At 48.9% G+C, this 23,985-nt stretch overlaps 8 protein-coding genes across 8 annotated transcripts; 3 read left to right on the top strand and 5 right to left on the bottom strand.

Moving 5' to 3' along the window:
* Positions 1–31: 31 nt before the first annotated feature.
* L228DRAFT_232353 (delta(24(24(1)))-sterol reductase) lies at positions 32–2,636 on the bottom strand. Its single transcript, XM_018330595.1, has 5 exons — positions 2,362–2,636; positions 1,236–2,294; positions 846–1,177; positions 552–769; positions 32–494 (listed from the first exon to the last, which is right to left on the bottom strand). Exons 1-5 carry the CDS (start codon positions 2,397–2,399, stop codon positions 483–485), a joined length of 1,659 nt encoding a protein of 552 aa, XP_018186278.1. The 5' UTR covers positions 2,400–2,636; the 3' UTR covers positions 32–482.
* A 279-nt stretch (positions 2,637–2,915) lies between these two features.
* Positions 2,916–5,878, bottom strand: L228DRAFT_249526 (hypothetical protein). The gene is made up of 3 exons (XM_018333109.1): positions 5,359–5,878; positions 5,107–5,279; positions 2,916–5,053 (listed from the first exon to the last, which is right to left on the bottom strand). The coding sequence occupies exons 1-3, from the start codon at positions 5,620–5,622 to the stop codon at positions 3,259–3,261; spliced, it is 2,232 nt and encodes a 743-aa protein (XP_018186277.1). The 5' UTR covers positions 5,623–5,878; the 3' UTR covers positions 2,916–3,258.
* Positions 5,879–6,393: 515 nt separating this feature from the next.
* Positions 6,394–9,214, top strand: L228DRAFT_240482 (cysteine proteinase; the record flags this gene model as incomplete). The annotated part of the gene is made up of 5 exons (XM_018331246.1): positions 6,394–6,855; positions 6,903–7,682; positions 7,739–7,845; positions 7,903–8,065; positions 8,120–9,214. 5 exons carry the CDS (start codon positions 6,394–6,396, stop codon positions 9,212–9,214), a joined length of 2,607 nt encoding a protein of 868 aa, XP_018186276.1.
* A 1,452-nt stretch (positions 9,215–10,666) lies between these two features.
* L228DRAFT_249523 (mitochondrial carrier) lies at positions 10,667–12,727 on the bottom strand. The gene is made up of 5 exons (XM_018333108.1): positions 12,683–12,727; positions 12,312–12,614; positions 12,243–12,249; positions 12,009–12,160; positions 10,667–11,928 (listed from the first exon to the last, which is right to left on the bottom strand). Exons 2-5 carry the CDS (start codon positions 12,515–12,517, stop codon positions 10,764–10,766), a joined length of 1,530 nt encoding a protein of 509 aa, XP_018186275.1. The 5' UTR covers positions 12,518–12,614; positions 12,683–12,727; the 3' UTR covers positions 10,667–10,763.
* A 206-nt stretch (positions 12,728–12,933) lies between these two features.
* On the top strand, positions 12,934–16,914 carry L228DRAFT_249522 (transcription elongation complex subunit). Its single transcript, XM_018333107.1, has 6 exons — positions 12,934–13,173; positions 13,282–13,366; positions 13,436–13,557; positions 13,611–13,766; positions 13,834–15,870; positions 15,935–16,914. Exons 1-6 carry the CDS (start codon positions 12,994–12,996, stop codon positions 16,427–16,429), a joined length of 3,075 nt encoding a protein of 1,024 aa, XP_018186274.1. The 5' UTR covers positions 12,934–12,993; the 3' UTR covers positions 16,430–16,914.
* A 218-nt stretch (positions 16,915–17,132) lies between these two features.
* Positions 17,133–19,023, bottom strand: L228DRAFT_270011 (hypothetical protein; the record flags this gene model as incomplete). The annotated part of the gene is made up of 7 exons (XM_018335353.1): positions 17,133–17,894; positions 17,975–18,138; positions 18,252–18,385; positions 18,438–18,499; positions 18,589–18,720; positions 18,800–18,869; positions 18,935–19,023. 7 exons carry the CDS (start codon positions 19,021–19,023, stop codon positions 17,133–17,135), a joined length of 1,413 nt encoding a protein of 470 aa, XP_018186273.1.
* Positions 19,024–20,038: 1,015 nt separating this feature from the next.
* L228DRAFT_249520 (hypothetical protein) lies at positions 20,039–21,104 on the bottom strand. Its single transcript, XM_018333106.1, has one exon. It carries the CDS (start codon positions 20,858–20,860, stop codon positions 20,360–20,362), a length of 501 nt encoding a protein of 166 aa, XP_018186272.1. The 5' UTR covers positions 20,861–21,104; the 3' UTR covers positions 20,039–20,359.
* A 259-nt stretch (positions 21,105–21,363) lies between these two features.
* On the top strand, positions 21,364–23,210 carry L228DRAFT_240478 (Lem3/Cdc50; the record flags this gene model as incomplete). The annotated part of the gene is made up of 6 exons (XM_018331245.1): positions 21,364–21,457; positions 21,671–21,707; positions 21,769–21,865; positions 21,987–22,752; positions 22,821–22,983; positions 23,108–23,210. The coding sequence occupies 6 exons, from the start codon at positions 21,364–21,366 to the stop codon at positions 23,208–23,210; spliced, it is 1,260 nt and encodes a 419-aa protein (XP_018186271.1).
* Positions 23,211–23,985: the final 775 nt, after the last annotated feature.

Genomic DNA, 23,985 nt, shown 5'->3' with positions numbered 1-23,985 from the left:
AAAAAATGGAATGCAGTTGAAAACTTCATCAGCTTGCGCAATACATAAAGAGAATGAATAACGGATCATCCCACTATTAGATTAGTCTTTAAATTTCCGATGCGTAACTGGGATGTGCAACAATATGATACAGAAAAAAAAAAAGGCAAGAAAAAAAATCCAAGAATGCTGGTATTAAAAATAAAGTATCTTTTAGTATATGAATTGAACATCTCTATGCTAACTTTTCCTTGCTTCTCTTTATCACTCTTGGTCCAAAAGAGATGGGTTGAGCGTCTGAAATCGTATATCGTATATTGCTTTTTTGGCCCTTCTAGCGTGATGCTTGCTTGGCTTGGATGATTGCACATTATGTACAAATTTGTACCGTACGAGTCAGTTGGGACGATTTCTGTTAGGTGGCGGCAAATCTCTATCCATAGGCTTGCTTTTTTCTTCCGTGCAGCTGGGTCTTGAAAGTCGAACAAGATGGTTCAACTAATCTAAAAGACATACTGTAAAGGTAAATGTCAGTTTAAATTTAACCAAACACTGCGATGCAAAGGACTTACGGGGATGAACAGGTAAGGCACCTGTCGTTTGTACTCTTGCCAAGCCTCGCCGTACTTGGCCTCGCAGCGTTGAATGTCACGAGTAGCACGGTGAATAATCATGACGGCGAAGAAGAGAGGATAAAACCACGGGAAGGGGCTGTTGAATCCAGTAATGAGACCCCAGGTGAGAGCGAAGAACAGGTCGCAGCTATAATGAACTTTGCGCGCCTTGCCATCTATTTTCCCAACAGTCAGCAATCTTGAACGTCTAAACGATATGCATTTGTTGCGGGGAGAAAAAGTAATACTTACACCAGCCGTCAACGAGAATCGAATCACCAGTCGCTGTCTTGATGGTCTTGGGATTCTCAATGCGACGGTAAGGCAGCTGAGGGAAGGTCTTTCGGTTCATCAGAGTGCCGCGCTCTTGGTGACGGAACTGGTTCTTCTGACTGTTGGTGGTGTCCCAAACCCAGTAGACGAAAAGGTACATGGCATAAAGGCCAACAAGGAAGACGCGGTTCCAGTGGTATTCTGAGGGGTGGTGATTGGCAAGGTAGATGGTGCAGTGGCAATAGCTCAAGGGCACACCCGCCAAGTTCCAGAAGATCAGCATAAAGCCCCACTTCTCGTAATACATGTCCCTAAAAACCAAATGTTAATACTATATACCCAGTTTTAGAACAAGTGTGGCAGACATACCAGGTGGTGACAATAAGCTCCTCACCCTTCGAGCAGGCATTGGCATACAAAAAGTGAGCCATGAGCAGGAAACCAACCTCCCCAGAGACGTAGCCATACAGCTCATACTGACGGGCCGCCGCGCCCAGAGAGACCAAGAAGAGGATGAACCATGGCAGACGGACCTCGAAGAACATCTTGAAATCCAGAATGCCAAACATGCGCGGATTCAGCTCGGCGCCCATGAAGAAGTCATAAATGGGATAACCCGTCATGCGATGCTGAGCACCGCGGAAAAGGGCAGAAAAGTAAGCAACAAACGAGACTAAGAAGCCCGTGAGAATCGCGACCGACATGAGCGGACCAAACTCGTCAATGATGGTGTACAGCTTGAAGAGCCCAGTCACGTGGAGCACAAGGGCGACGACAATGGTCGTGTACCACGACCACATGCCAGAGCAGTAGTAAGGAAGTTGCTTGCCTCCCTCGTGTGGCAGAGGCTTGCCCTTAGTCCAGACACCAGGAAGGAGCAGATAGCAGGCTCCTTCAAAGATGAAGAAAGTCCAGTACATGACCCACGCCTTGGCTGTCGGAAATGCGCCCTCGTACACGAGATGACCGAGATGTTTGAGAAATTCGACAAAAGTTTGCCCGTCCTGGGGCAATGGCAAGTGACCGTCATAAAATGTAGCGCCGATCCACATATACCACATCAAACAGGGGAAGCCAAGCATCATGGCAGTAACCCCCCACGAGCCACCAAACTCAAAGTGGCCGCTGTAATCGACCTTGGGATCCATCCCTTCAGCCCATCCATCGGTCACTTTGGGTTGAGTCGGCTTCTCGGTCTGGGTTTCTGAAGTCGTTGTCTCAACGCCTTCCTTGGTCTGGGACAGGGTCCGGGTCTCGACATCTTCCTGCTTGATCGTGGGAGAAATGTCCCGAGCCGCCCTAGCAGTTGCGCGTTTTACGGATGGGCTGTCATCAAGGCCAGGAGTCTTGCTGGTTGCGCGTCTTGACGGCGTGCCATTTGCTCTGCGTCTCGAGGGAGTTTCGACAAAATCGGGGTACTCAACCTTTCTGCAATTTTAAAAGTCAATTACCAGGACGTTAAAAAGGCTACAGACAGAACAAGAAGGACACTTACTTGGGCAGAGTGCCCGACTGCGAGCGTGTGACGGTCATTTCGGGTTGAGAGTAATTAATGGCACGTGGAGACTTTTAATGCTTCTCTCAGCCGGGTACCATGCGAAATTGATCAACTATTCGCAATCGAGGCTTGTCCGGAATTGAGATCAAAAATATACGAGAGAGCCAGTGTGCTATCTCGAATAACTTGTCTCGCCCAGAGATAGGTGAAGCCTGTCACCTCAGAGAGTGAAATAAGAAATAAAAATAATTATTGGGGGAGATTATTATTGGGGTTGGGGTGTTTAGACCTGTCGGGCTACTTTGATCAATTGCGACCTCTTTAGCTACGGAGCGAGGGGCCGACGAACACCGAGGGTTTTCAAAATGAACAACACTTTCCCCTTTCGGTCATGGGCTCGTCCTCCAGGAACAACAAACATTTGATTGGATGGTCCAGCCACATGCCTTTGTCTCTCTGCGGGTATGGCAGCATCACCATTCTCATCATCATCATCATCATCATCACCACGAAACTTTATTTATCATTCATTAATCATGTAATTTTATTTTCTTCGTATCCGACATTTTTATGATTGACAACGTCATATATATCTGGTGCGAGGTGCCTGGTACCCAATTGGTACAAGAGTATTGCAGGCTGAAGCCGAGTCTTCGTCGAGCTTCCTTGCCATATAAACCTTCCTGTCCCCCTCAATGCGCCAAAAGGCAGGTATGCTGAATATTCATGTAAACAGAAATAAAATCTTCACGCCAAGGAAGAAATGCGCGAGCCCCAAAAGACTCCTTCACAAAAAAAGAAAATCAGATCGCTATGCCCAAGCTCGAGTTTCGACGGTAGCTAAAATCAATCATAGACGCAAGGATAAATGAAGAAAGGGCATTTGACAACAAGTCATGCTCCTCTCCGCGCATTGGTACTCATTAGAGTAATCTTCTTCCCTTTCTTCTTTTTCTTGTTAGCATTGCCACCGCCCTTGGCCTCTTCCCCAAGTGAAGCAGCCTCGACCTGAGCAATCAGCTCATCTTCGTGCAACAGATCCTTCTCCCATCCCTGAAGCCACCCGTCGTCATGCAGCTCACTGTCACGAGGGTGCAGTGTAGGTGAGGCAGGCGCAATAGCCGTTGTACCCCATACGGTTCGAGGAGTAGTGGGACTGGTTGAAGGAGAAGCCAGAGATGCAAAAGCAGATCCTTGATGACTGCGCGAAGACGGCCATGGCGGGGATGACGAAGTGCTGACAATATCTGCCGAAGACGGCGCAAAATCACCGGCCGTGAGGGGTTGGAAATCTTCCTCGGAGAAACTTTCGCGAGGGAGACTAAATGGCCGGTGCCCAGCAGCCGCCCAGCGTTTGTCCTCCTGTTTCTCAGCGCGAAGGCGATCTCGCTCTTCCTTAACTTGTTTGTCTTGGTTACGTTTCCGCCGCCGATCAAGGTCTGGCTTAAACTTGTCCAGTATTTCCGGAGGGACAATATCTGTCCAATCGCATTCCAAGAAGCCAATCTCACATCCATAAGGCAGATGGGCAAGGTATTTTGTACGTTTTCGGAGCTCGTCATCAATTGTGTGACCAGTGGAGACCCGCTCCACGCGCGGAAGCAAAGCGCTGGGAAATGCAGAGAAGGTACCAAATGCGGCCTTCAGGATTCGAATATCAAGAGGAGAGAGGTAGTAGTGAAGCAGAGCTTGATAAAAATAGTATGGCGAATCTGGGTGATGACCGTGCTCCCCATGCTTGTGCGGAGGGTGCGTGGGAGCTGCCGCGGCGGCTTGTTCCTGATCAGGCGCCTCGCGAGAGCCAGAGTGGTTCAGCACCGGTGGAGGCCCGTGGGGTGCCTCTGACGGTTCAGGAATCGTAGAGGTAGGTGTTGAGGATTCAGCGCTAGAACTTTGACCGGAACGTCGGGCATGATCAATCAGATACATTTCTGGGACTTCGGATTCGTCGGTGAGCAAATCAATCGGCAGTCTCTTGGACTTCTTCTCCACCGGATGATCGGGCATTTCTGGAGGGTCCCCGATTCCACGGATAACTTCCTTTGCTGCATTGATGGCATTTACAGCCTTGCGGGTCCACTCGCCACCTTCGCCAAACATTAATTCATCCTCGTGTTCCTGCCGACGGAGAGCCTCAATCTCCTCGTCATACTGCGACAACATATAACTCTCCCCGCCCTTCATGACCCGTGCATAGTCTGCCACTTCGGCAGCAAAGTGCCACGGAATATCTCCTTTGTCTTCCAACACATCTCCGCCATCGCGGGGAAGCGCAAGAGTGCTTCCCGGCTGCCTCATCACAAGGCGCAAAACCACATCCGCACCTTCGTGAGGCGGCTCTCCCTCTTGCCCAATGAACCAGCGGACTGGCCGAGTCTCCGCCATATAAACAGTGTCGTAGCAAATAGGACATTTTTGCGAGCGGGATTTCTTTTCAGGCACAGGTTTTGTGCCGTCCGTCGAATGCATATACCTCAGGAGGCATGGAAGGCAAAATATATGACCACAACGGGCCATGCGCGGTGCTACTGGTTCAGACAAACATATCGGACATGCAGCAGACTGAGACAAAGCGGAGGCGAGAACTTGGAGCACAGAGCTCCAGTCGAGATGAATATCCGCATCGACAGCTTGCGCTCGGTAATCGCCATTGGGTTTTACGATGAATCGGTAGTTTGCATGAACATATCTGTTACACACTTAATACGATGTCTCGAAAAGTCCATATCAGACGCGCATTACCTCGCTTTATCGACAGCATGGTATCCAGAGCCAAGCCCCCAGGTTGGATTTCTTCGCACAGGACGACCATGAGCGTGGCTATAATGACTCGGAGGCCTCGGTGGGAGGGAGAAGTTCATCAGATGCGTAATGGACGTTTGTCCTTTGCGACTATTCGTAGACCTCATGGCGACCTGGAACACATGGTGTCATTAGTGCTGTAATTGCAAAAGCGGGCCATATCCGAATCAGGGCTTTGACTTGGGAGCTTACAGCTTCCGCAATGGCATCCTCTGTAGCAAGCCTAGGCTTCTTCGAGGATTTGTGCTGCTTTCGTTGAGATTGGTTGCTTCTGGCCGAAGGCGAGTTACCCTTGAACGCAGACCCCCCTCCAAAGCTTGAAGATCCGCCGCCACGACGTTGGGAGTAGTTCTCAGCACCGCCTGGAGGACCGACGTGGGACTGCGCTGGTATCGAAATCTGTGGAGGAGTATTGGAGATCTTTGATGAGGAGAGAGCGGGAGACTGATTAGACATGACGTGAAACGGCTTTCGGAGTGCACCTAGGTAGCTTGTCGGGTCTCAGACCTCGCGTTGGGTCTAGCTTAACCTGGGCGGAGGATGCTTGCTGATACAGAGTGGAGAAATCGATACAAACAGCGTAAACAATATTAGTAGACAAGATGCCTTAAGGAGAATGTGAAGTACTGAAGTGTCCCCCAAGGGTGACAGCTTGGGGATGACACAGAGGAGAAAGGATGGACGAGCAAGATGGAGGGATGTTTGAGGTACAGTACCTCGTTGGTGATGGTGGTGGCGGGGGGCCAGAGAGAAAGCATAATTGCACCAATCGGGTAATTGTGCACCTTGCACGTTGTGCAAAGGCTATGATTATGTCATCCAGCCTCTCTGACGACATGTTATGCGCGTTTGCACAAATAATTTTTATGCGCAAGTTATGATTGATCGCCATCAGAGCTACCACCGACTAACTACTAACTTGCCTCTCACCATCACAAAAAGAAATAATCATTTATCCTCCACCTTCAATTCACCTTCACCCACACCCATCATATTTTGCTTCCCCTTCATTTTTTTCGCGTCTGTTCATTGCAACCTTGAAGCTCAACCCCTGAGCTGTTCGCTGCTGGAGGTGTTTTAGACGCAGCAGGTTGCAACCCTGGCCGCCGCTACTCTTCTGCCGATTATCCTCTTACCACACTTGCCTCACAGTCGGCCGCCTGGGTTCCTTCAGCATCCAGAGCAGGCCGAGCTGTGAAGGCGCGTTAGAGAAACCTCTCGGCCGGCATGATGAACCCTCATCTGCCGGCGGCGCCCCATGGGCTCTCTGCCATGCCTTTCCACCCTCGCAGAGGGCACAATGACATGCCCTTCTCTCCGGCTAGTCATGCTCCTATGCCCTCGCCTTATGCCAGCTATCACTACCAGCACTTTCATCCACACGCGCATTCGCCTCAACGGCAGCAGTGGTATTCACCTTACCAACATATGCACATGCCGCCTCCGCGGCAGTACAGCCAACCTCCGCCTATGGTCGTCTCGTCCTACCCTCACGCTCAGCCTATTGCTCCACTGAGCCATCCATCGCCTCAACCGCACCCATCTGTTCTGGCGCAACCTCAGCCTATGCCATCGCCTTCCACTTCGACCACGTCCGTCAACGTCCCGACCCCTCCTCCCAACGCCCCTTTCGCATCATTCGCCCGACCTCCTTCCCCGCCAGCGCGACGGATACCGTTTTACCCTTCGGTATGTATAAAGTGCCAATATTTCTTGACTACAGCTAAAGGAATCAGTTGCCGTGGTATTCGGTCCCTGACCAGCCATTTCCCTCAAGGGCTCCAAGGCGTCGAAGAAAGCGTAGAACTGTCTCCCAGTCCGCTGCATCATTGGAGCTACCGTCTCGGGAGGGACCAGAAGAATCAAAGTCCCAAGCTTCGCTCGCAGATAATGTTACCGAATCTGCGGCCACTGCATCTCATGCCCCTCTTATTCACACAGAAAACACTCCGGAACAGGCGACAAACCGTCGGCCTTCAACCCAGCTTTCGGATACCGCGTCATCGGCCAAGGCCCAACCGACACACAAGCGCGAAACCACCAAGACGGCCGTCCCAGTTGTCCCTCTGGTTCCTGCTACGCCTCAAACTGCATCCCAATCGAAACCTGCACTGCCAAAAGCCAACCAAGCCGCCCCTGTAAGCGCTGATCAGCCATCTCCTGCGCTTACCCACCCAACCGGCGTTGAGGAGAGTTTGGAGTCTAGCAAGGAGAAGGCGGAAGTGACCGAAAAGTCTCCTGAGCCGTCTGTAGCATCGCCGACGCCTCCAAAGGCTGCTCCCAAATCTTGGGCGGATCTTGTTCGCAACAAATCAATCGCCGCCAACGCTCCATCCGCGAGTGCGACTCCCCTCAATGGCGCCATTCAAACAAACGGCTTTAGCGCTGCAAGAGCTGGCTCCCTTGGCGAAGCGCTGCATTCTTTCAATGTTGAGTCCGTAGTAAGGGAATCCAGAATTCAGTTCGTCGAGCCTCGAGGTCTTGTAAATACTGGTAATATGTGCTATATGAATTCTGTAAGTCAAGCCGACGCCGTCTTTTAAAGGATTGTTTCTCCTAACATACGTCCAAGGTTCTTCAAATCTTGCTTTTCTGCATTCCTTTTTATAGTTTTCTCGACCTGATGGGCAAACGTTCTGCCTACAGTTTCAAGAGCGATACTCCTCTTATTGACGCCATGTAAGTTTACACTATTTTCGCCGCTATATGACCAAAACTTTCTGACCCACAATTTAGGATAATGTTCATGCGTGAGTTTACGGTCCTCGATTCGGCGCCGACATCTGAGCAGCTCAAGCTGCGCCTAAAAGGCCCGGAGATTGAGCAATATGGCGAAGCATTTATTCCTCATTTTTTCTATGAAACCATCAATGGCTTGCCAAGATTCTCATCAATGAGAGTAAGTTTCTGCCTTTCGATTATTGCACTTGCTGAATAAGCTGACACCCGCAAGCGTGGCCACCAACAAGATGCCGAGGAGTTCTTAGGATTCCTTCTCGAAGGCCTTCATGATGAATGCATCAACGTCATGAAAGCAACAGCCTCGACCGCTCCTTCTGGCATTTCGACACCCGCAGAGAGTGTCAATTCGCCTACCAGTGACTCTTTTGGCGGACCAGGCTCCACAGCTGACGATGGCTGGCTGGAAGTCGGGCCGAAGCAGAAATCGGCAGTGACTCGTTCATCTGGCATGACTGGCCTCGATTCGCCTGTTAACAAGATTTTCGGTGGTCAATTACGGTCTGAACTCCGTGTTCCTGGCTTGAAGACTTCCGTAACCCTGGAGCCGTATCAGCCTCTTCAGCTTGACATTGGTTCTCCGCAAGTCAGCAACATTACCGACGCACTCAAGGGTTTGACTCATTCCGAGGCTCTCCATGGCGATTTTGGGTCGCCGCGCGGGCCAGATGTCACGGCAACTAAGCAAGTGTTCATTGAAACTATGCCTCCAGTATTAATCCTGCATCTGAAGCGTTTTCAATATGACAATACTGGAGGAACCCAGAAAATTTGGAAGAAGGTCGGGTATCCGTTGGAGCTTGAGATCCCCAAGGAGGTCTTCCCGCCTAATAAACGCGGGGCTATGATGAGCCACGGCGGCCTTCCCAAGTACAGGCTGATTGGAGTTGTCTATCACCATGGGAAGAACGCCAGCGGTGGCCACTACACTGTTGACGTCCGACGTCAGGATGGCCGAGAATGGATTCGCCTCGACGACACCGTCATTCGACGGCTGCGCAGCGAGGATGTTGCCGAGGGCGGTAGTGAAGAGGATCCTAAAGTACTCGCCGCTGCACTTGAAAACCACAAACGCGATGGCGCTACCAGCGACAATTTCTACCAGCAAATTCTTGGTTCTGATGATGGCGCTGATGAGGGCTGGAGTCAAGTAAACGGCACCAGCACCGGCATGTCTCCTGGTAATAAAAAGTCAAACTCTGCTAATGGTACCTCTACTCCTACGTCCGCTTCGAAGAAATCGACCAACGACAGGTTCTCGGTCAAGGACAACAAGGTTGCATACATCCTCTTCTACCAGCGAATCTAAAACTGTTCAAACTGTTCTCACATAAGCCCTCTTTCAATCTTTTAACTGCTCAAAAATCACCTGCAATCATTTAACATTCCCCTGATATTCTTCTTCCTCATACGGATTTCAGAGCTATTGAGATGGCTGTACGACAGGCTTTTTTCGCCATCCGTGTTCTTGCGCTCCGAATTGAAGGAATTCGAGCCCGCGCAGCGAAGGTCATCGAATCACTTGCATGAGCGCAGCTGTCATCCTCGGCCACAACTCTTCCTTGATATATTCTTTTTCTTTCACAAGAGAAACGCACAACGTCACCTCTCGGTCTTTGTTTCTCTTGTCTATTTTTCAATGTGTTTCTTTCTGAGCATGCATATTATGTGTCATGGCGTCACGACCCTTTGACCGTGGGACGGCTTTTCCACACTAACAAAAGTCATCCTTGTTTACATCTTTTTATGTTTCCTTGGTCTGATGATGCGGGATGTGGGTATCATTACGGGACGGACACTCCGTAGGTTGCAGGAAAGCCAGATGGGAAAAGGCAGTGAACAATTACAGCGCAGTTGTCATCTGTACAGTGGATTCATCTGAGTAAGAGAAATGGGAAGGGGGCGACAGAAAGGGAAGTTGAAGGGGCGGTCAAGTAAGGCAAAGATCATAATTTGCTATTTTTGGTTCTCAGACCCCCTAAGCGTGCAAGTGTTCAGCCTGCCGGCGGTTTATTTTTGCACTACCCATGCTTAGACGCATATCCTGTGGTTGCGTCGCTACTCCTTTTTCTTGGGAAAGTAGATATGTAAGGCAGTTGGCTGTTTGAGATAGAAAAATCATTTATGGAGCGAAATAAAAATTTCAACATTTACTTTTACATCACATCTTTTTCTCCCATTGGCCTTCCATTTGGAGCCCTTTGAGTTGAGTTCTTCGCAAAATACCATGAGCCATATTTTGAAGACAATAAAATCCCCTGCCCTCTATTTTTGGGACAGTTGGGCCTGCGCGTATTTGTCCGCATTGAAAGGTCTAGCGTAGTAGCGCCCTGAAAGCCATAGGTCTAAGTCGATTGCTTTTACTAGGACATTCTGTGCTTAAGAAATATAATGCCAATTCTACATATGATACGGTGATTGTATAGTTCGACCATAACATCAAGTTGAGTGGTTTTAAAAAGCTGTTAATCCAGTAATTCTCTATCTTACAATGGTATAAGGTGAGGATCTTTAAGCAGGGTAGTATCTTGGTGTGCTAGGTTAATATACAGATGCTCGATCTAAATCTCCCCCATTCCTCGCCAACGTTATGCAGACATTCCTAAATTCAGCTGAAGAGAATGGGAGATGGGGAATGAAGAGAGATAGAAAAACAGAATGCAATGAGAAAGAGAACAAGAAGAAGAAAAGAAAAAGTGGCGAATAGAGCAAGACAGTAAAAGTTAAGGCCCCCAAGGATAAAATATAAGATATGAAGCTGAAAAAAAAAAAAAAAAAAATTGCGCCCTGTCTATATAACGCCGGTCCATGAATCTGAAGTGATGAGAGCAGGAGCAGTACATTGTATCACAGCACTGTCACGACAACAAGATATCGTACCCATCCTTTTCGATCTTCGCGGCCTCTGCCTGAGTTCCGTACTTTCTGCGCACGAGCTCAAACACAATCAGGCCTGCACTCGTACTCGGCACCTGACGCATTGCGCAGAAGAAGAAGCCCTTGTACAACCACGTGCGCCAACCTCCTGCGCGTCGAGCCTCGCGCTGGCATTGTTCAAATGTTTTCTCGTAGGCGTGATAGTACCGTTTCATCACACCGCCAGTGGTGTGCTCGAGGCGGGTCTGGTAATCGAGGGCTTCGAGGCGCTCGTAGTGTATGTTTTGGATGAGTGTGAGTGGGTGCTGAATGATTTGTTGTGCAATGGCTGCGGATATGCCCGCTAAAAGAAGAAAGGCGGGTTCTAAAGTGAAATGCGGCTTGATGGTGGGCCGAGGAGTAGGGTAATCGGCTGGTAAAATGGCTGGGAGAAACGCCGTATCGCCTGGTCCGTCAGGGATGACGAATGGATCGGGAGATTCGGATGAGGAGGACGGTGAGGGGATTCCGGGGGTTGCGGGGACGTTGGTGTCCGTGAGATGTGGAGTTGGACTGGGTACGCCTGGGATTGCCGCGGCGTCTACCTGCGTGAAGGTAGGGTTATCTACAGATGGAGAAGATGGCGAAGATGGCGATGGTGATGAAAGCGAGGGAGCGGTGGGTTGTCTAAAAGGAGATGAGGACGGAGATGTGGAGAAAGTAGATGACCCGTCGCCTCCTGTGGGAGGAGAGAGAAAAGGATGCGGTGGCTGGAAGGAACCGTAGTATTGTGTAACAAAACCATAGTATGCTTGCTGCTTGACGTATTCGAATGTGCTAAAGAAGACTGCGGCTCCAAGCGCGTCCTTGAGGAAGGAGAGTGTCCAGCCGGCGAATACACCGCGCAGACCGATTTCCTGGAGCTTGTGCCGCCCGTACTCCCACATGCTTTTGTAATGGCCTTCAAGCATATCGCTGACATTGAAGCGCACTTGCAGCGCGTCTAGTGGCGCTGCGACAAGTGATTGAATGGTGCCTGCTGTGAAGCCAGCTGCAAATGTGGCAGCCGGTGGAGGCGGGGGGTACGGTCGTTTACTTGAATGCGCTGACGGCTCGTGGTAGTGCGCGAGGGTTTGGAGATAACCTGTGTAGAGAATGGTTCCGACGCTATATGCAAAGAAGAAGAAAGTGGTGAGCAATGCGGCCTATAGCCTTTCATGTATGTGAGCGAATAGGTAACAGCTCACCTGACGTTCGCAATTAATGGCGGGAGAACCTGGTTTGGAATGAAGCTCCAGCCGTGGTATTTTACTGCATGGGCAAGCAGGCCCGGCGTGGTCATGCGCCATGACCAGCGTTCTTTTGCGCGGACTCTAGGATTAATGGCTCGGGCAAATGCCTTTGGGAGAAAGTAAGTGAGGTGCAGTAGACAATTTTGGAGTGCCATGGACGTCCGCATGGGACCTTGGGACATCGCATACCATGTAACTATTAATGAAGTAAAAATTAGTCTATGAATCATGAGAAAAAGCGAGATTAGGAGTGCTTACTCAACCCGCGTAGGGAAGAACGCTTTCACCGGCGCACGGAAATAAAATGATAGGAATTGTGCGCTGAATGCTCGTATTCCTGCCGCTGACGCGCCAGTGGCAGCATGCTTCTTCTGAGGATGCTTTGGCTGACCATCTTCATCCTGCTCGACTACCGGCGTAATTCTGAGGAAGTCTGTCGGGTCCACATCGAGGGGCGTGGTCATCGTCTGAACTGAGGGTTTTTCGAAAGTTGCAACAACATCAGAGCTACTATGTCGTGAGAAGCCTCTGAGCGTGTCGTCAAGGTTGTATGTCTTATTTCTGAGAAAGTCTTCTGTGAGCAATTCCAGACTTGTATATTGTTCACGGGTTCAGTAGGGGTAACTCACGGGAAACTGCAGCTGAGCAGCTAGTTGAGACTCACATGAACATTGGATTTGAGACCTCAAAGTGAGCATTTGATATGTTTTATGCAGGCTTATGCATAGTCCCTAATCGATTATGCAGATAATGCGCGACGGGACTTGCCATTGGCGCTAGACCGAATACGGGCAGAAGCACTTCATTACCTCAGACGCGCTTGTGCACGAACTTGTCCAAAGCTCTCGTTTTCTTGAGTTTCACCTGCTTCGTCCGCCATCTCTTCCTTCACCAAGGCCTGATTTCGCTCCCTTGACGGCCCCAGCGATATTCGGCGATCATGGCGGATGAGATCAAAATTGACAAGGACACCTTCCATGACCGCCTGTCTCACCTCGTCTCGGCATGGAAGGCCGATAAGCGCTCCGGCGACGCGTTGTTCGGCGGCGTAGGGTCGATTGTCGTTATTGTTGGCAAGACTGAGGAATCAAGCTCCTTTCAGAAGAACAATGCTATGCATGTACGTTGTGCGATCATATCTTACAACCTGTTCTCGTGCGATTTCTATCTTCAAAACTTCCCTCTCTCGAAAATCAGCGGACTAATCAAGCACTTTTCATATCTGCAGTTTTGGCTCTTGGGCTACGAATTTCCTGCCACGCTCCTTCTTTTTACTCCCGAGACACTCTACATTGTCACCACGGCAAAGAAAGGTGCGCAATCTACCGATCATGAGATCATGAATTGGAGAACAAGTTTTGATTGACATTGCCGCTTTACAGCCAAGCATTTGGAGCCTTTAAAGAGTGGCAAAATTCCCGTTGAGCTTTTAATAAGAGGCAAGGACCCGGAACAAAATACCAAGCTATTTGAGCGCTGTGTCCAAATCATCAAGGACTCAGGTGTAAGTTGCGCCGCCGTGACCTATTCTAAGCCCGCTGCTGATAGAGAATGCAGAATAAAGTCGGTATCTTGACAAAGGATGTTGCGACCGGACCGTTCGTGGAAGAATGGAAACGTGCTTATGGTGATATCTCCAAAGATGTCACAGAGTTTGATATCGCTCCAGCCCTATCTGCAGCTGCATTCTCAATCAAGGATGAAAATGAACTGGTACGGCGTTACAATTTGCCTCCCCCCTTTTAGCCTTTTTCGGTGTCTAACCTTTTTTTTTTTTTAGCGCGCTATGAGAAATGCTTCAAGAGCCTGCACCGGTCTGATGACATCCTATTTTGTGGAGGAAATGTCGGAGATTTTGGATGAGGAGAAGAAGATGACCCATGAGGCGCTAAGTCGAAAGGTCGACAACAAGATTGACGACCCCAAGTTCTTTGCAAAATTACCGAAGCTCTCCTCGGATTTTGATCCCCAGCAGCTGGATTGGGCGTGGGTGCCTGTCGTCCAGAGTGGCGGACATTATGACCTCAAAGTCGGCGCCATGTCCGACAATAAGAATTTGCATGCTGGAATTATCATCTCTGCCTTTGGATTGAGATATCGGACATATTGCTCAATTATTGCGCGAACATACCTTGTCGACCCAAATAAGTCGCAGGAGAACAACTACAAGACCCTACTCGCAGTCCATGAAGTAGTCCTTCGCGAAATTCGGGAAGGTGCCGTTGCCAAGGACATCTACAGCAAGGCTCTAAACTTCTTAAAGTCTAAGAAGCCAGAGCTCGAGAAGCACTTCGTCAAAAATGTCGGTGCAGGAATTGGTATCGAGACGAGAGACAACACCATGGTACTCAATGCGAAGAATACCCGTACTTTGAAGGACGGTATGACTCTCTATGTCACTGTTGGACTTAACGATCTGCAGAACCCTCAGCCGCAAGATAAGAACAGTTCAGTCTATTCGTTGGTGGTGTCGGATACCGTGCGTGTTACGAGAGCAGAGCCAGTTGTCTTCACAAAGGACGCTCCTTCTGATTTGGAGTCTACCTCGTTCTTTTTCAAGGAGGAGGATGAGGAGCCAGCTCCCAAACCCAAGGAAAAGAAGGACCCTCGCGCTGGCGCTATTGCCGCCCAAAATATCACCAAGACCAAGTTAAGGGCTGAGCGGACGACCCAAGTCGACGAGGGTGCCGAGGCCCGCCGTCGTGGACATCAGAAAGAATTGCACCAGAAGAAGCAGCAAGCGGGTCTTGAGCGCTATAGCGAAGCAACTGGAGACCAAGATGGATCGACCCAGAAGAAGTTCAAGCGATTCGAGTCTTACAGATGGGATAATCAGTTCCCAACGCGCGTTCGAGACCTCATGATTGTAGTCGATCAAAAGAACTCGACCGTCGTCCTGCCAATCATGGGTCGCCCTGTTCCTTTCCACATTAATACGATTAAGAACGCGAGCAAAAACGATGAAGGCGAATACGCATATCTCCGGATCAATTTCCTTTCTCCTGGACAGGGTGTTGGACGGAAAGACGACCAGCCCTTCGAGGACGCCTCTGCGCACTTTGTTCGAAGCCTGACATTCCGATCCAAGGAGGCTGGACACCTTGAACAAGTTGCCCAGCATATCACAGAACTGAGAAAGAATGCGGTGCGCAAAGAGCAGGAAAAGAAGGAGATGGAGGACGTTGTGGAGCAGGATAAACTCGTTGAGATTCGAAATCGTCGCCCCCAGAGACTCGACAACGTTTTTGTTCGACCTGCCATGGATGGCAAGCGAGTTCCTGGAGAGGTGGAGATTCATCAAAACGGTCTGCGATATCAATCCCCTCTACGGCAGGATCAGCGGGTCGACATTCTTTTCAGCAATGTCAAGCACCTCTTCTTCCAACCTTGCGCTCACGAACTTATCGTTATCATCCACGTCCATCTCAAGAACCCCATCATGATTGGCAAGAAGAAGACCAAAGATGTTCAATTCTATCGTGAAGCGACGGAAATGCAATTCGACGAGACCGGAAACCGCAAGCGGAGACACCGGTACGGTGACGAGGAGGAATTTGAAGCTGAGCAGGAGGAACGAAGAAGGCGAGCAGCTCTTGACCGGGAGTTCAAGGCCTTTGCAGAGAAGATCTCGGATGCTGGTCGGAATGACGGCGTTGATGTCGATATTCCTTTCCGTGAGCTCGGTTTCCACGGTGTCCCTAACCGTGCCAATGTGCTATGCCAGCCGTCTACCGACTGTTTGGTGCAGCTGACGGAGCCTCCATTTTTGGTTGTCACCCTCGATGAGCTCGAAATTGCTCACCTTGAGCGTGTTCAGGTACATTTTACACCCTTCTCTCCATACATCTGACTATTCTTTGACTGACATGTTTGTTCCGCAGTTTGGTCTCAAAAACTTCGATATGGTTCTCGTTTTCAAGGACTTTAACCGTCCTCCTGTACATATCAACACTATTCCCGTCGAGTCTCTTGAGAACGTCAAAGAGTGGCTCGACTCTGTCAACATTCCTTTCTCCGAGGGTCCTCTCAACCTTAACTGGGGTACTATTATGAAGACCGTTGTGGCGGATCCCCATCAATTCTTCGTGGACGGTGGCTGGTCTTTCCTTGCTGCTGAGTCTGATTCTGAAGATGCCGAATCCGAGGAAGAGGAATCTGCGTTTGAGATTTCTGATGAGGAGCTCATGAACTCCGACGAATCTTCCGAAGAGGATTCGGAGTTCGACGAGGACGCCTCGGCCGAAGATAGCGAAGAAGGAAGCTTTGACGAAGATGAAAGCGGTGATGACTGGGACGAATTAGAGAAGAAGGCAAAGAAGAAAGACAGAGAAAATGGTCTTGAAGATGAAGAGAAGGGACGTAAACGGAAGAGGTGAAGTCCTTTTTAGGGCTAACTTATCCTTTTCGTCGCCAGGAATATTTTGATTTCTGTTCTCTTGTATTGATGGACCTGGAGGACTGCATATATTCAGGTCAAACGCAACGGTTTTCCGTTTATTAATGGGGTATGAGCCCTCACTTTTTCTTTCTTTATTATTTTTTGCCTTGTATTATTGTCGGATCAGGTCAACGGTATTCGTTCGGGGAAATTATCTTTTCAATATGCACTGGGTATCGTATAAGCAAAATCATAGCCTACCAAAATTGAGATTTTAAATACAATGCATTGCGGTGGGTGGCGCAGATGACAGCATTTCTAGCTTGCGTCACATTACGAAATACCTTTTCATCAGTCAAATTTTGATTGATCATCCGTCGCGGTTTTGAACATTCGATACTAGCTTTGTGCGCGACTCAAAGCCGATCTGAGATGAGGCTTGATTCCCGCTTAGGTATTAAAGATATTAAGTCTATAAGAAGCCAAAGAAAAATGGGAAGTTGTGGCGACCGTCTATCCTCTAAAACATGCCCATTTCTAACCACGCCAGATTTGTATCCCACAATGCAAAAACTGAATATCTAACGTTAAATGCTAAAGCCAACGCAATTACTTTCGTCAAGTAGGTTTGAAACTCATTATGCTGATTTCCATCCTGATGATGCAAAGAGTCAAATGGTTGTAGCGCAGCTCGCGGCTCATCAAAAGCCCTGTCCATGTCGATCAACATGTCGATTGTCATCAAAAGGGTCCCTATAATCCCCTGGTCCTTGATGTTGCGGCTGACCAACCTTCTCCAGGTCCACATTCATACTTGATGGGCAGCTACTCCCGCTGTCACCAAGGCGGTGGCCAAGATCTTCTTCTCCAATATGTACGCTCGAGTCGGCCGCTTTTGCCGAGTGCCATTTCTTCACGCCCACATTCTCATTCTCACTCGGGCCGTTTATGCGTTCCTGGCTGCTGCTGCTGATGATGCTTGAGCCATCGTTTCCTCGACTGCTCTGGCCTCGAATCTGACCATGTCTAGCTTCACATTCGCTAGACGTTCCATATGATTCATCGTCTCCGTTCCTATCAGCCGCACCGGTTATAGTTGTCTTTGAATGGAAGTTGGACATTTGGAACGCTCGGCCATCGAGTTCATTGTCATAATCATCACCGTCGCCGGAACGTTTATGGCCACCGATGGTCATGTTCGCAAGTTTTGCGTGCTTAAGCCTGCTGTTATTCGTCCGACTGTTGGGATTGCTGCTTAAGTGATATGCCCCGGACTTGTATCCGGCTCCACGGTAATAAGAGGTGAAACGCAAGAAAGGGAAGAGCTGGCGAAGGAATGCCCAGACCATTGGGAGGTTGGAGACATAAACCGCCACGCTAGCCTGAACGATGTACCAGAACATATAGTCGGGCGAGTAAACGTCGGAGAAGTTGAAAACTTTGGTGAGTATCGCAGCGATAATCTAGTTGCCCGGTTAGTCATTAATGATGTTGGAGTAGATGAAATAGCGGATGCAAAGCTGGTCATAACGGCGTTACGTACAACGAAAATTCCTAGACCAAATACTATGCAAAGAACAAATTTTTGCTTTGGTGGCACACGCACTCGGAATACTAGCGGTAATACGACCGCAAGCATGAGGAGGTCGGAAGAAATATTAAAAACGCCTTCAGTGATGGCATAGTGTTGCAATGTCGCACATTGAGCTAGAAGACGTAAGTATGGCCATTGTGAAAGGTAAGATCACAGACGCTAGCTTGGGTTTCTTCATCGCAACAGTATCGGGGGACAAGCTGATATGGTTCAGAGAAGTACGTACGATCTGCTGGTGGCACCGCCCAGTAATCATGAAATGGGCGACAGGCGAAGAAGAATCCCAATTCTGATCCAACGAAGCCGCATGCAACATAGATTGCTAAAGCTTGAACAGCCCGCTGCTGCCACAACCCAGTCCTTGAGGAGGTTAGAAATGCGGTACTCCGTAATATCTAAAGAAGCAACTTACGTTAATCTATGATATAGAAAGAGCATACAAGCCTTGATCGTATACATGACGTTAAGGTTAGCCTGTCGTGCATTTGTGTTAGTATCATTTCTGTGTCTCTTTACTCAAGCAATTCAACGAGTAGATTACTGACTTGTTCTGACAAAATTACCAGCTTTGATCCTTTCATTTTGACCTGAATTTCGTGAGCGGTCAGATGCGCAGCCTCCCCCGGACGCAGCAAGTTACTGCCTCCGCCATGATTAACGGCATTGAGAGACGTCACAAGAGTCGTGTACCACGCCTAGATGCCAACAGACGTCAATACTTTCTTTCCCTGACAATTGAGTTCATGCAAGAACTAGGGGCAAAGCTAGACCTACCGCAACAAGAAGCATTAAATAGTCATCGGCTTGGAGCCCCTTGAATCCAAGTCTCTGAACTCGAGCAATCCTAATGTCTGCTGTTTAGTCCAGATTTCTTGACCATTCAAATAGAACCAAAGAGTCAGAACCGACCATCTCAGAGAAATAATGATCATGCCGACAGTGTACATAGCCCATGACTGCCGGGTAAACCGGGAAACAAAGTCCGCCGACCCGACCATTGCAAATGACCACACATGCGCGACATGCAGCGATGACACGGCGCGAAAGGACGAAAAACGGATGAATGCGACGCCATACGACGGAAAAGGGATATAGGATAACGAATTGCCAGGAGTTCGCTACAAATTTCACGTCATTCTCGCCCAGCGACCGAAGAGACAATTAAAGAAACAGATTTTTATGAAACAGTGAAGTGGTGAGAGCTCAGGGCAAAAGTTTCAGGAAATTGAGCGATAAGCAGTAATAAGCACCGGTACAGTCAGTTTTGAGTCAAGATCAGCGGGCTGAATGATGCGCATTATTGTGCGCAGAAAAGGGCTTTTACTAGTTTAAAAAGCTCGCTGGGCGTCAGAATCACGTCCAAGAAGAGATACAGCAGGGTGCACTCCGTGTCACTTCCGTCTTCGCTGTGCCGCTTCCTTTTCGTCCCGATCTTTCTGGGATCTTGACCTTGGACGGGAATTTTTTTCGGTCTCGAACAATTGAGTTTGTGCCGCGCTGCGGCTGACGTGCAGAGAAATGGGGTTATTATTGCGCCGAGCAAAGCTTGTATAGTATAGACTATCAGGGAACTGCCTCCCTGAATGTCGTCTACCACAGTCCACCTTCTCACTACAGGGCCCCACATTGCGGAGCACCGCTTGATTCATTCGGCGAGCGTGTTTGAAGTCAGCCGCATGCCCAACCGTCATTGTCCGGGGACCCTTAGCTATGCCCCGGTCATCCATTTTTTAGTTTAGGGTTCAGGACGACGCTAGGCGAATTTTCCTCCACGGGGGCTTCCATAATTAAGACCGACACGCACCGGGAGTGACAGATATACGAGCATTTTCCAGTACTGAGACACGAGGAAAGGGTAATTGGAGGGCATTGATGGTCTTCAAAATGCTAACGTTTAGGCCATTTGAGGCGAATCTCCTGAGAGATGGCTTTTTCATGATGAGAAACGCAAGGTCGTTTCATTCAGACCGCCAGTACGGAGTTAAATGTCTTGGAGAATGCGAATTATAGTGAGGTTGATCATCGGAATATTAGCGCTTGTGACACCCTTGATTACTGTCCGCCCGCTAACTGATCCTTGAGTATTGTGTTCAAGTCATTCCTTGTTGACGAGAATTTCTCTTACTTGATTGAAACTTAATTTGCATCTTGCAATTGACGGACTTGTTATTGCAGATCTTTGAGTACGGCCCAACGAATTCGAGGGCAGTCCTGGACACCAGAAAGGTCGTCGCATCGCGGTACTCTATCTACGTATGCACTGACCGACCCTGTTGCCAAAATTCGCATCCAGATACTTGCGAAAAACAATAACGGGGTGAAAAGCGTGTTGAATCATTTCCTGATTTTCAGGCCAACTACGACTTGTTCCCCACTTTTACACCAAGATTGATGCTTGGCTTGAATCCTTGTCTCTTTTTGAGGAATTGGGGAGAACTTGTCCCGCACTTTTTTGCAACCGATGATGATCTGCGGGTCAAAAGTGGATCGCTTCATCTTCATGAAGCAGCCGAGCCGGCGCCTAGCACGAGCGGCAGAAACCGGTTCAACTCCCATTTGATGACCAAAGGCAGAATCCACATACGGAGTACAGCTAAACTCGACCTTTTCACAGAGCTTACCCCGTACTTTGCACAGAACCACAGCGCGGATTGATCGAACTTTGCGGGTTGATGGCGCCAACCTCCACGGGCAGAAATAACGAAATTTGTGGAGTTCCAAATAGTGATCCCAAGGGGCCCTTTCCATTCCACGTCTTGCAATCGTGGTGCCAAGAGAAATGCACCTGGCTCTCCTGATTTGCACCACGGCGGTATTCTCGAGCTTTCGGGACATGGATAAATTGTATACCTTGCACCTTCATAAGGTTCTTTGACGCCACGAAATCTTTTCCTCAATCAGGCTGTTATACTAGAGAGTTTTGATATGTCGCGTGGTCCATCTTTCAGACTAGGGAATTGTTTTATTGTTGACAAAGCTTCGGCAAAAGACGTGAAATTATGACCAGCGAGAAACACCGAGCTAGCGGATGACTGGGCCTTTCTTGATTTGATTCAAGAGTTCTCCTCGAGCATGACCAATTAATTTGAAAATAATCAGTATTTTGAGTGTGAATCTTCTATGAATAATGAACCCTTTGATGTTTATATTGTGGTGATTCTGCGTAGGCCGCGCGGCAATTTCAAGTTTCCTAATTGGGAACGGGGGGCATCGGAACTTGTCCAGGGATTATTCCGACATCCGACGACCGACGACAAGGCCGGAATTCATCATCAAGCCAGGCAGCATCACCGTCGCAATCGTCAGTTCATCGTATCTTGTTTAGTGGCGCCGTCACCATGTCTACGACGGAGCCGGTGCGCACCGACTCCATCCATGAACAGGACCCTCACTTTGTTGACGAGAAAAAGCAAAAGAGCAGGAGACCAGGAAGTAAGGATATACCCCATACACCTCGTACACCTTCCTGCCCATCAGCAGCCGGGATGAGATATTGGAACTTTGGCAATGTGACGAAGTTGAATCAATGACATGGAACGCACGAAGACGCGATCTGGGGACAATGCGATCTGGGACATGATGGGATGGAATGAGAGGCAATGAAGGAATATTTCCGGATGAACGGCTGACAAAGCTCGATTACAGACACCGCATTCCGGCAGCAGCGGCTGAAGGCATGGCAGTGAGTGTCCTCAAGTAATTGGATGCTTTGAGCATAGAAGCGCTAATTATCATGCAATCAGACCAATATTGACGCCCAAGACTGTCCTGCCGCTCTTCTTTGCAGTGGGAATTATATTCGCGCCGATCGGAGGTCTCTTAATATGGGCCAGTTCACAGGTACGTCCGCATTGCCCGATGAATCTACCTTTTGTTCTTCAGGACGGAGGCTTTCTTATGTTGAAGCGTCACACAAGCTATATTCTCTCTGCCCAGGGACTTATGCGCGTAAATCATATAGGTGCAGGAAGTTGTTCTCGACTACTCCGACTGCTGGCCGAAAGCACCAATGGGCAATTTTAGCACAATGGAGCCTGACCTATACTCCTACTCCTTCAAATCCTCACCCAACAGCACATCGATCAGCAAGCCGCAATGGAAGCGAGATCAGACGCTTGTGCACTACGGTCCCGGTGCCGAGGTGGATACGACCGTTTGCTCGGTTCGTTTCGATCTTCCTGATCCGATCGGACCGCCGGTGTTCCTCTATTACCGCCTTACCAACTTTTATCAAAACCACCGCCGCTACGTCGCGTCTCTGGACGACAATCAATTGAAGGGAGATGCAGTTTCAAATTCTACCATTAAAGGCGGTTCATGCAATCCCCTGAGACTAGCGGACAATGGCAAGGCATACTACCCTTGCGGATTGATTGCCAACTCCCTCTTCAACGACACCTTTGCTAGCCCTGTCCTTCTCAATACGAGAAAGAGTAGCGCGGACAATGAGACGTATCCGATGACGAACAAGAATATCGCCTGGGCTAGTGACAAAGACTTGTATGGAAAAACCAAATACACACCAGACCAGGTCATGCCGCCGCGGAATTGGGCGTTGCGATATCCCAATGGTTATACCGAGGAACAGCCGCCGCCGGACTTGTCGGAGGACGAGGGCTTCCAGGTATGGATGCGAACGGCGGGCTTGCCCACCTTCAGCAAGCTGGCATTGAGGAATGACAACTTGACAATGGCTGCGGGAACGTACCAGATTGATATTCAGCTGAGTAAGTTTTACGATCGCCTTTGTTGTATGTCTGTGAACATTACAAAGGAAGACTGACCCATCCCTTAGACTTCCCCGTCTCTGTCTATGGTGGCAAGAAGATGATTGTCATTTCCACGCGGACCATTATGGGTGGAAAGAATCCTTTCCTAGGAATCGCCTATGTTGTCGTTGGAGGCATTTGCATTGTCCTTGGTACTCTCTTTACCATTACGCACTTGATCAAGCCGAGGTATGTCATTTCTCTTTGGTGCTGTCTTTTTAAATGCCTTTCAAACTAAGCCCCCTCATTACTCTTCTCGCTCTCTACTCTTACTTCTCCATCCGATTTGTACTAATCACACATTCCTATACAGAAAACTCGGTGACCACACCTATCTATCATGGAACAACGACCAGCCCACGACCGCCACTGTCGCTAGCGGGCGAGACGTCCGTCCCGGCATGAACGCAGCATAGTCTCGTTCTCCAAACGTGTTTCTTCCCTTTTTGATCCCCCGCTAGCACCAAGCAAAACACTGCCCTTTTAAAACTCCTGTTGTTGGCTGACCGAAACAAAGTTCTACGTGTACCTGGCCATTGTGTTCCCAATCAATTTTTTTTACGCTGTTGATTATAAAAACTAGGGGTTTCGTTCCTTTTGCATTCTGCAAATCTCCACCTATTTTTTCCTTTCCCTCTCTCTCTCTCTCCCTTTTGAGACCCAACGATATTACCCAGTACGCTCTGTGCCTTTGCGCCTTATGTGCCTTCGCGCGCAGACAGAGAACCCCATTAGGTCAAGGGTCGCGCACTGTCGCCGTTTTACATGATTCTTCTTTTAGTTACTCTCTCTCCCTGATATTCTCGATTTCTTACCTGCCAAATGCTTTAAATCTAAAGGGCGTCTATAGGGCTGCGTTTGTAACTCTTTTTCCCCCCCTTCTGCCAGATATCTGTGTCTGTGTCTCACTGTCCCTTTTTTTTATTTGCGTTATGACTCTTCGTTTTCATTTTTTTCCAGATTTCACTTATATAATATCGAATATATCATTCTCTTTTTACTAATCATTTCTCTTCGATGCTAAACTTCATATCAACTGCTTCATTTGGCACAGGCCCTCGTTTAATCAAGTGACTTGTTATATAATTATTGCTCGAGGGACTATTTATTATTTGCATGATGTAGGGCAGACGGGCGGTGATTGTGTTTGAGGAAGTATATACGTTGAACGTAAGTTTCAGGAGAAGTATT

Source organism: Xylona heveae (genome assembly GCF_001619985.1).
Source record: "Xylona heveae TC161 unplaced genomic scaffold L228scaffold_9, whole genome shotgun sequence".
Classification (NCBI taxonomy): domain Eukaryota; kingdom Fungi; phylum Ascomycota; class Xylonomycetes; order Xylonales; family Xylonaceae; genus Xylona; species Xylona heveae.
This window is presented reverse-complemented; position numbering and strand designations above follow the sequence as displayed.

Coding starts and splice junctions, on each gene's coding strand:
- L228DRAFT_249526 (XM_018333109.1), bottom strand. CDS start 5,622: ATGTCTAATCAGTCTCCCGCTCTCTCCTCATCAAAGATCTCCAATACT. Junction 5,280..5,358: donor AGGATGCCATTGCGGAAGCT/GTAAGCTCCCAA, acceptor CATGTGTTCCAG/GTCGCCATGAGGTCTACGAA. Junction 5,054..5,106: donor CATGCTGTCGATAAAGCGAG/GTAATGCGCGTC, acceptor AGTGTGTAACAG/ATATGTTCATGCAAACTACC.
- L228DRAFT_249522 (XM_018333107.1), top strand. CDS start 12,994: ATGGCGGATGAGATCAAAATTGACAAGGACACCTTCCATGACCGCCTG. Junction 13,767..13,833: donor TCAAGGATGAAAATGAACTG/GTACGGCGTTAC, acceptor TTTTTTTTTTAG/CGCGCTATGAGAAATGCTTC. Junction 15,871..15,934: donor CTCACCTTGAGCGTGTTCAG/GTACATTTTACA, acceptor TTTGTTCCGCAG/TTTGGTCTCAAAAACTTCGA.
- L228DRAFT_249520 (XM_018333106.1), bottom strand. CDS start 20,860: ATGTCCCGAAAGCTCGAGAATACCGCCGTGGTGCAAATCAGGAGAGCC.
- L228DRAFT_249523 (XM_018333108.1), bottom strand. CDS start 12,517: ATGACCACGCCCCTCGATGTGGACCCGACAGACTTCCTCAGAATTACG. Junction 11,929..12,008: donor CCATTAATTGCGAACGTCAG/GTGAGCTGTTAC, acceptor CTTTGCATATAG/CGTCGGAACCATTCTCTACA.
- L228DRAFT_232353 (XM_018330595.1), bottom strand. CDS start 2,399: ATGACCGTCACACGCTCGCAGTCGGGCACTCTGCCCAA. Junction 1,178..1,235: donor GAGCTTATTGTCACCACCTG/GTATGTCTGCCA, acceptor TTTGGTTTTTAG/GGACATGTATTACGAGAAGT. Junction 770..845: donor GATTCTCGTTGACGGCTGGT/GTAAGTATTACT, acceptor TTGGGAAAATAG/ATGGCAAGGCGCGCAAAGTT.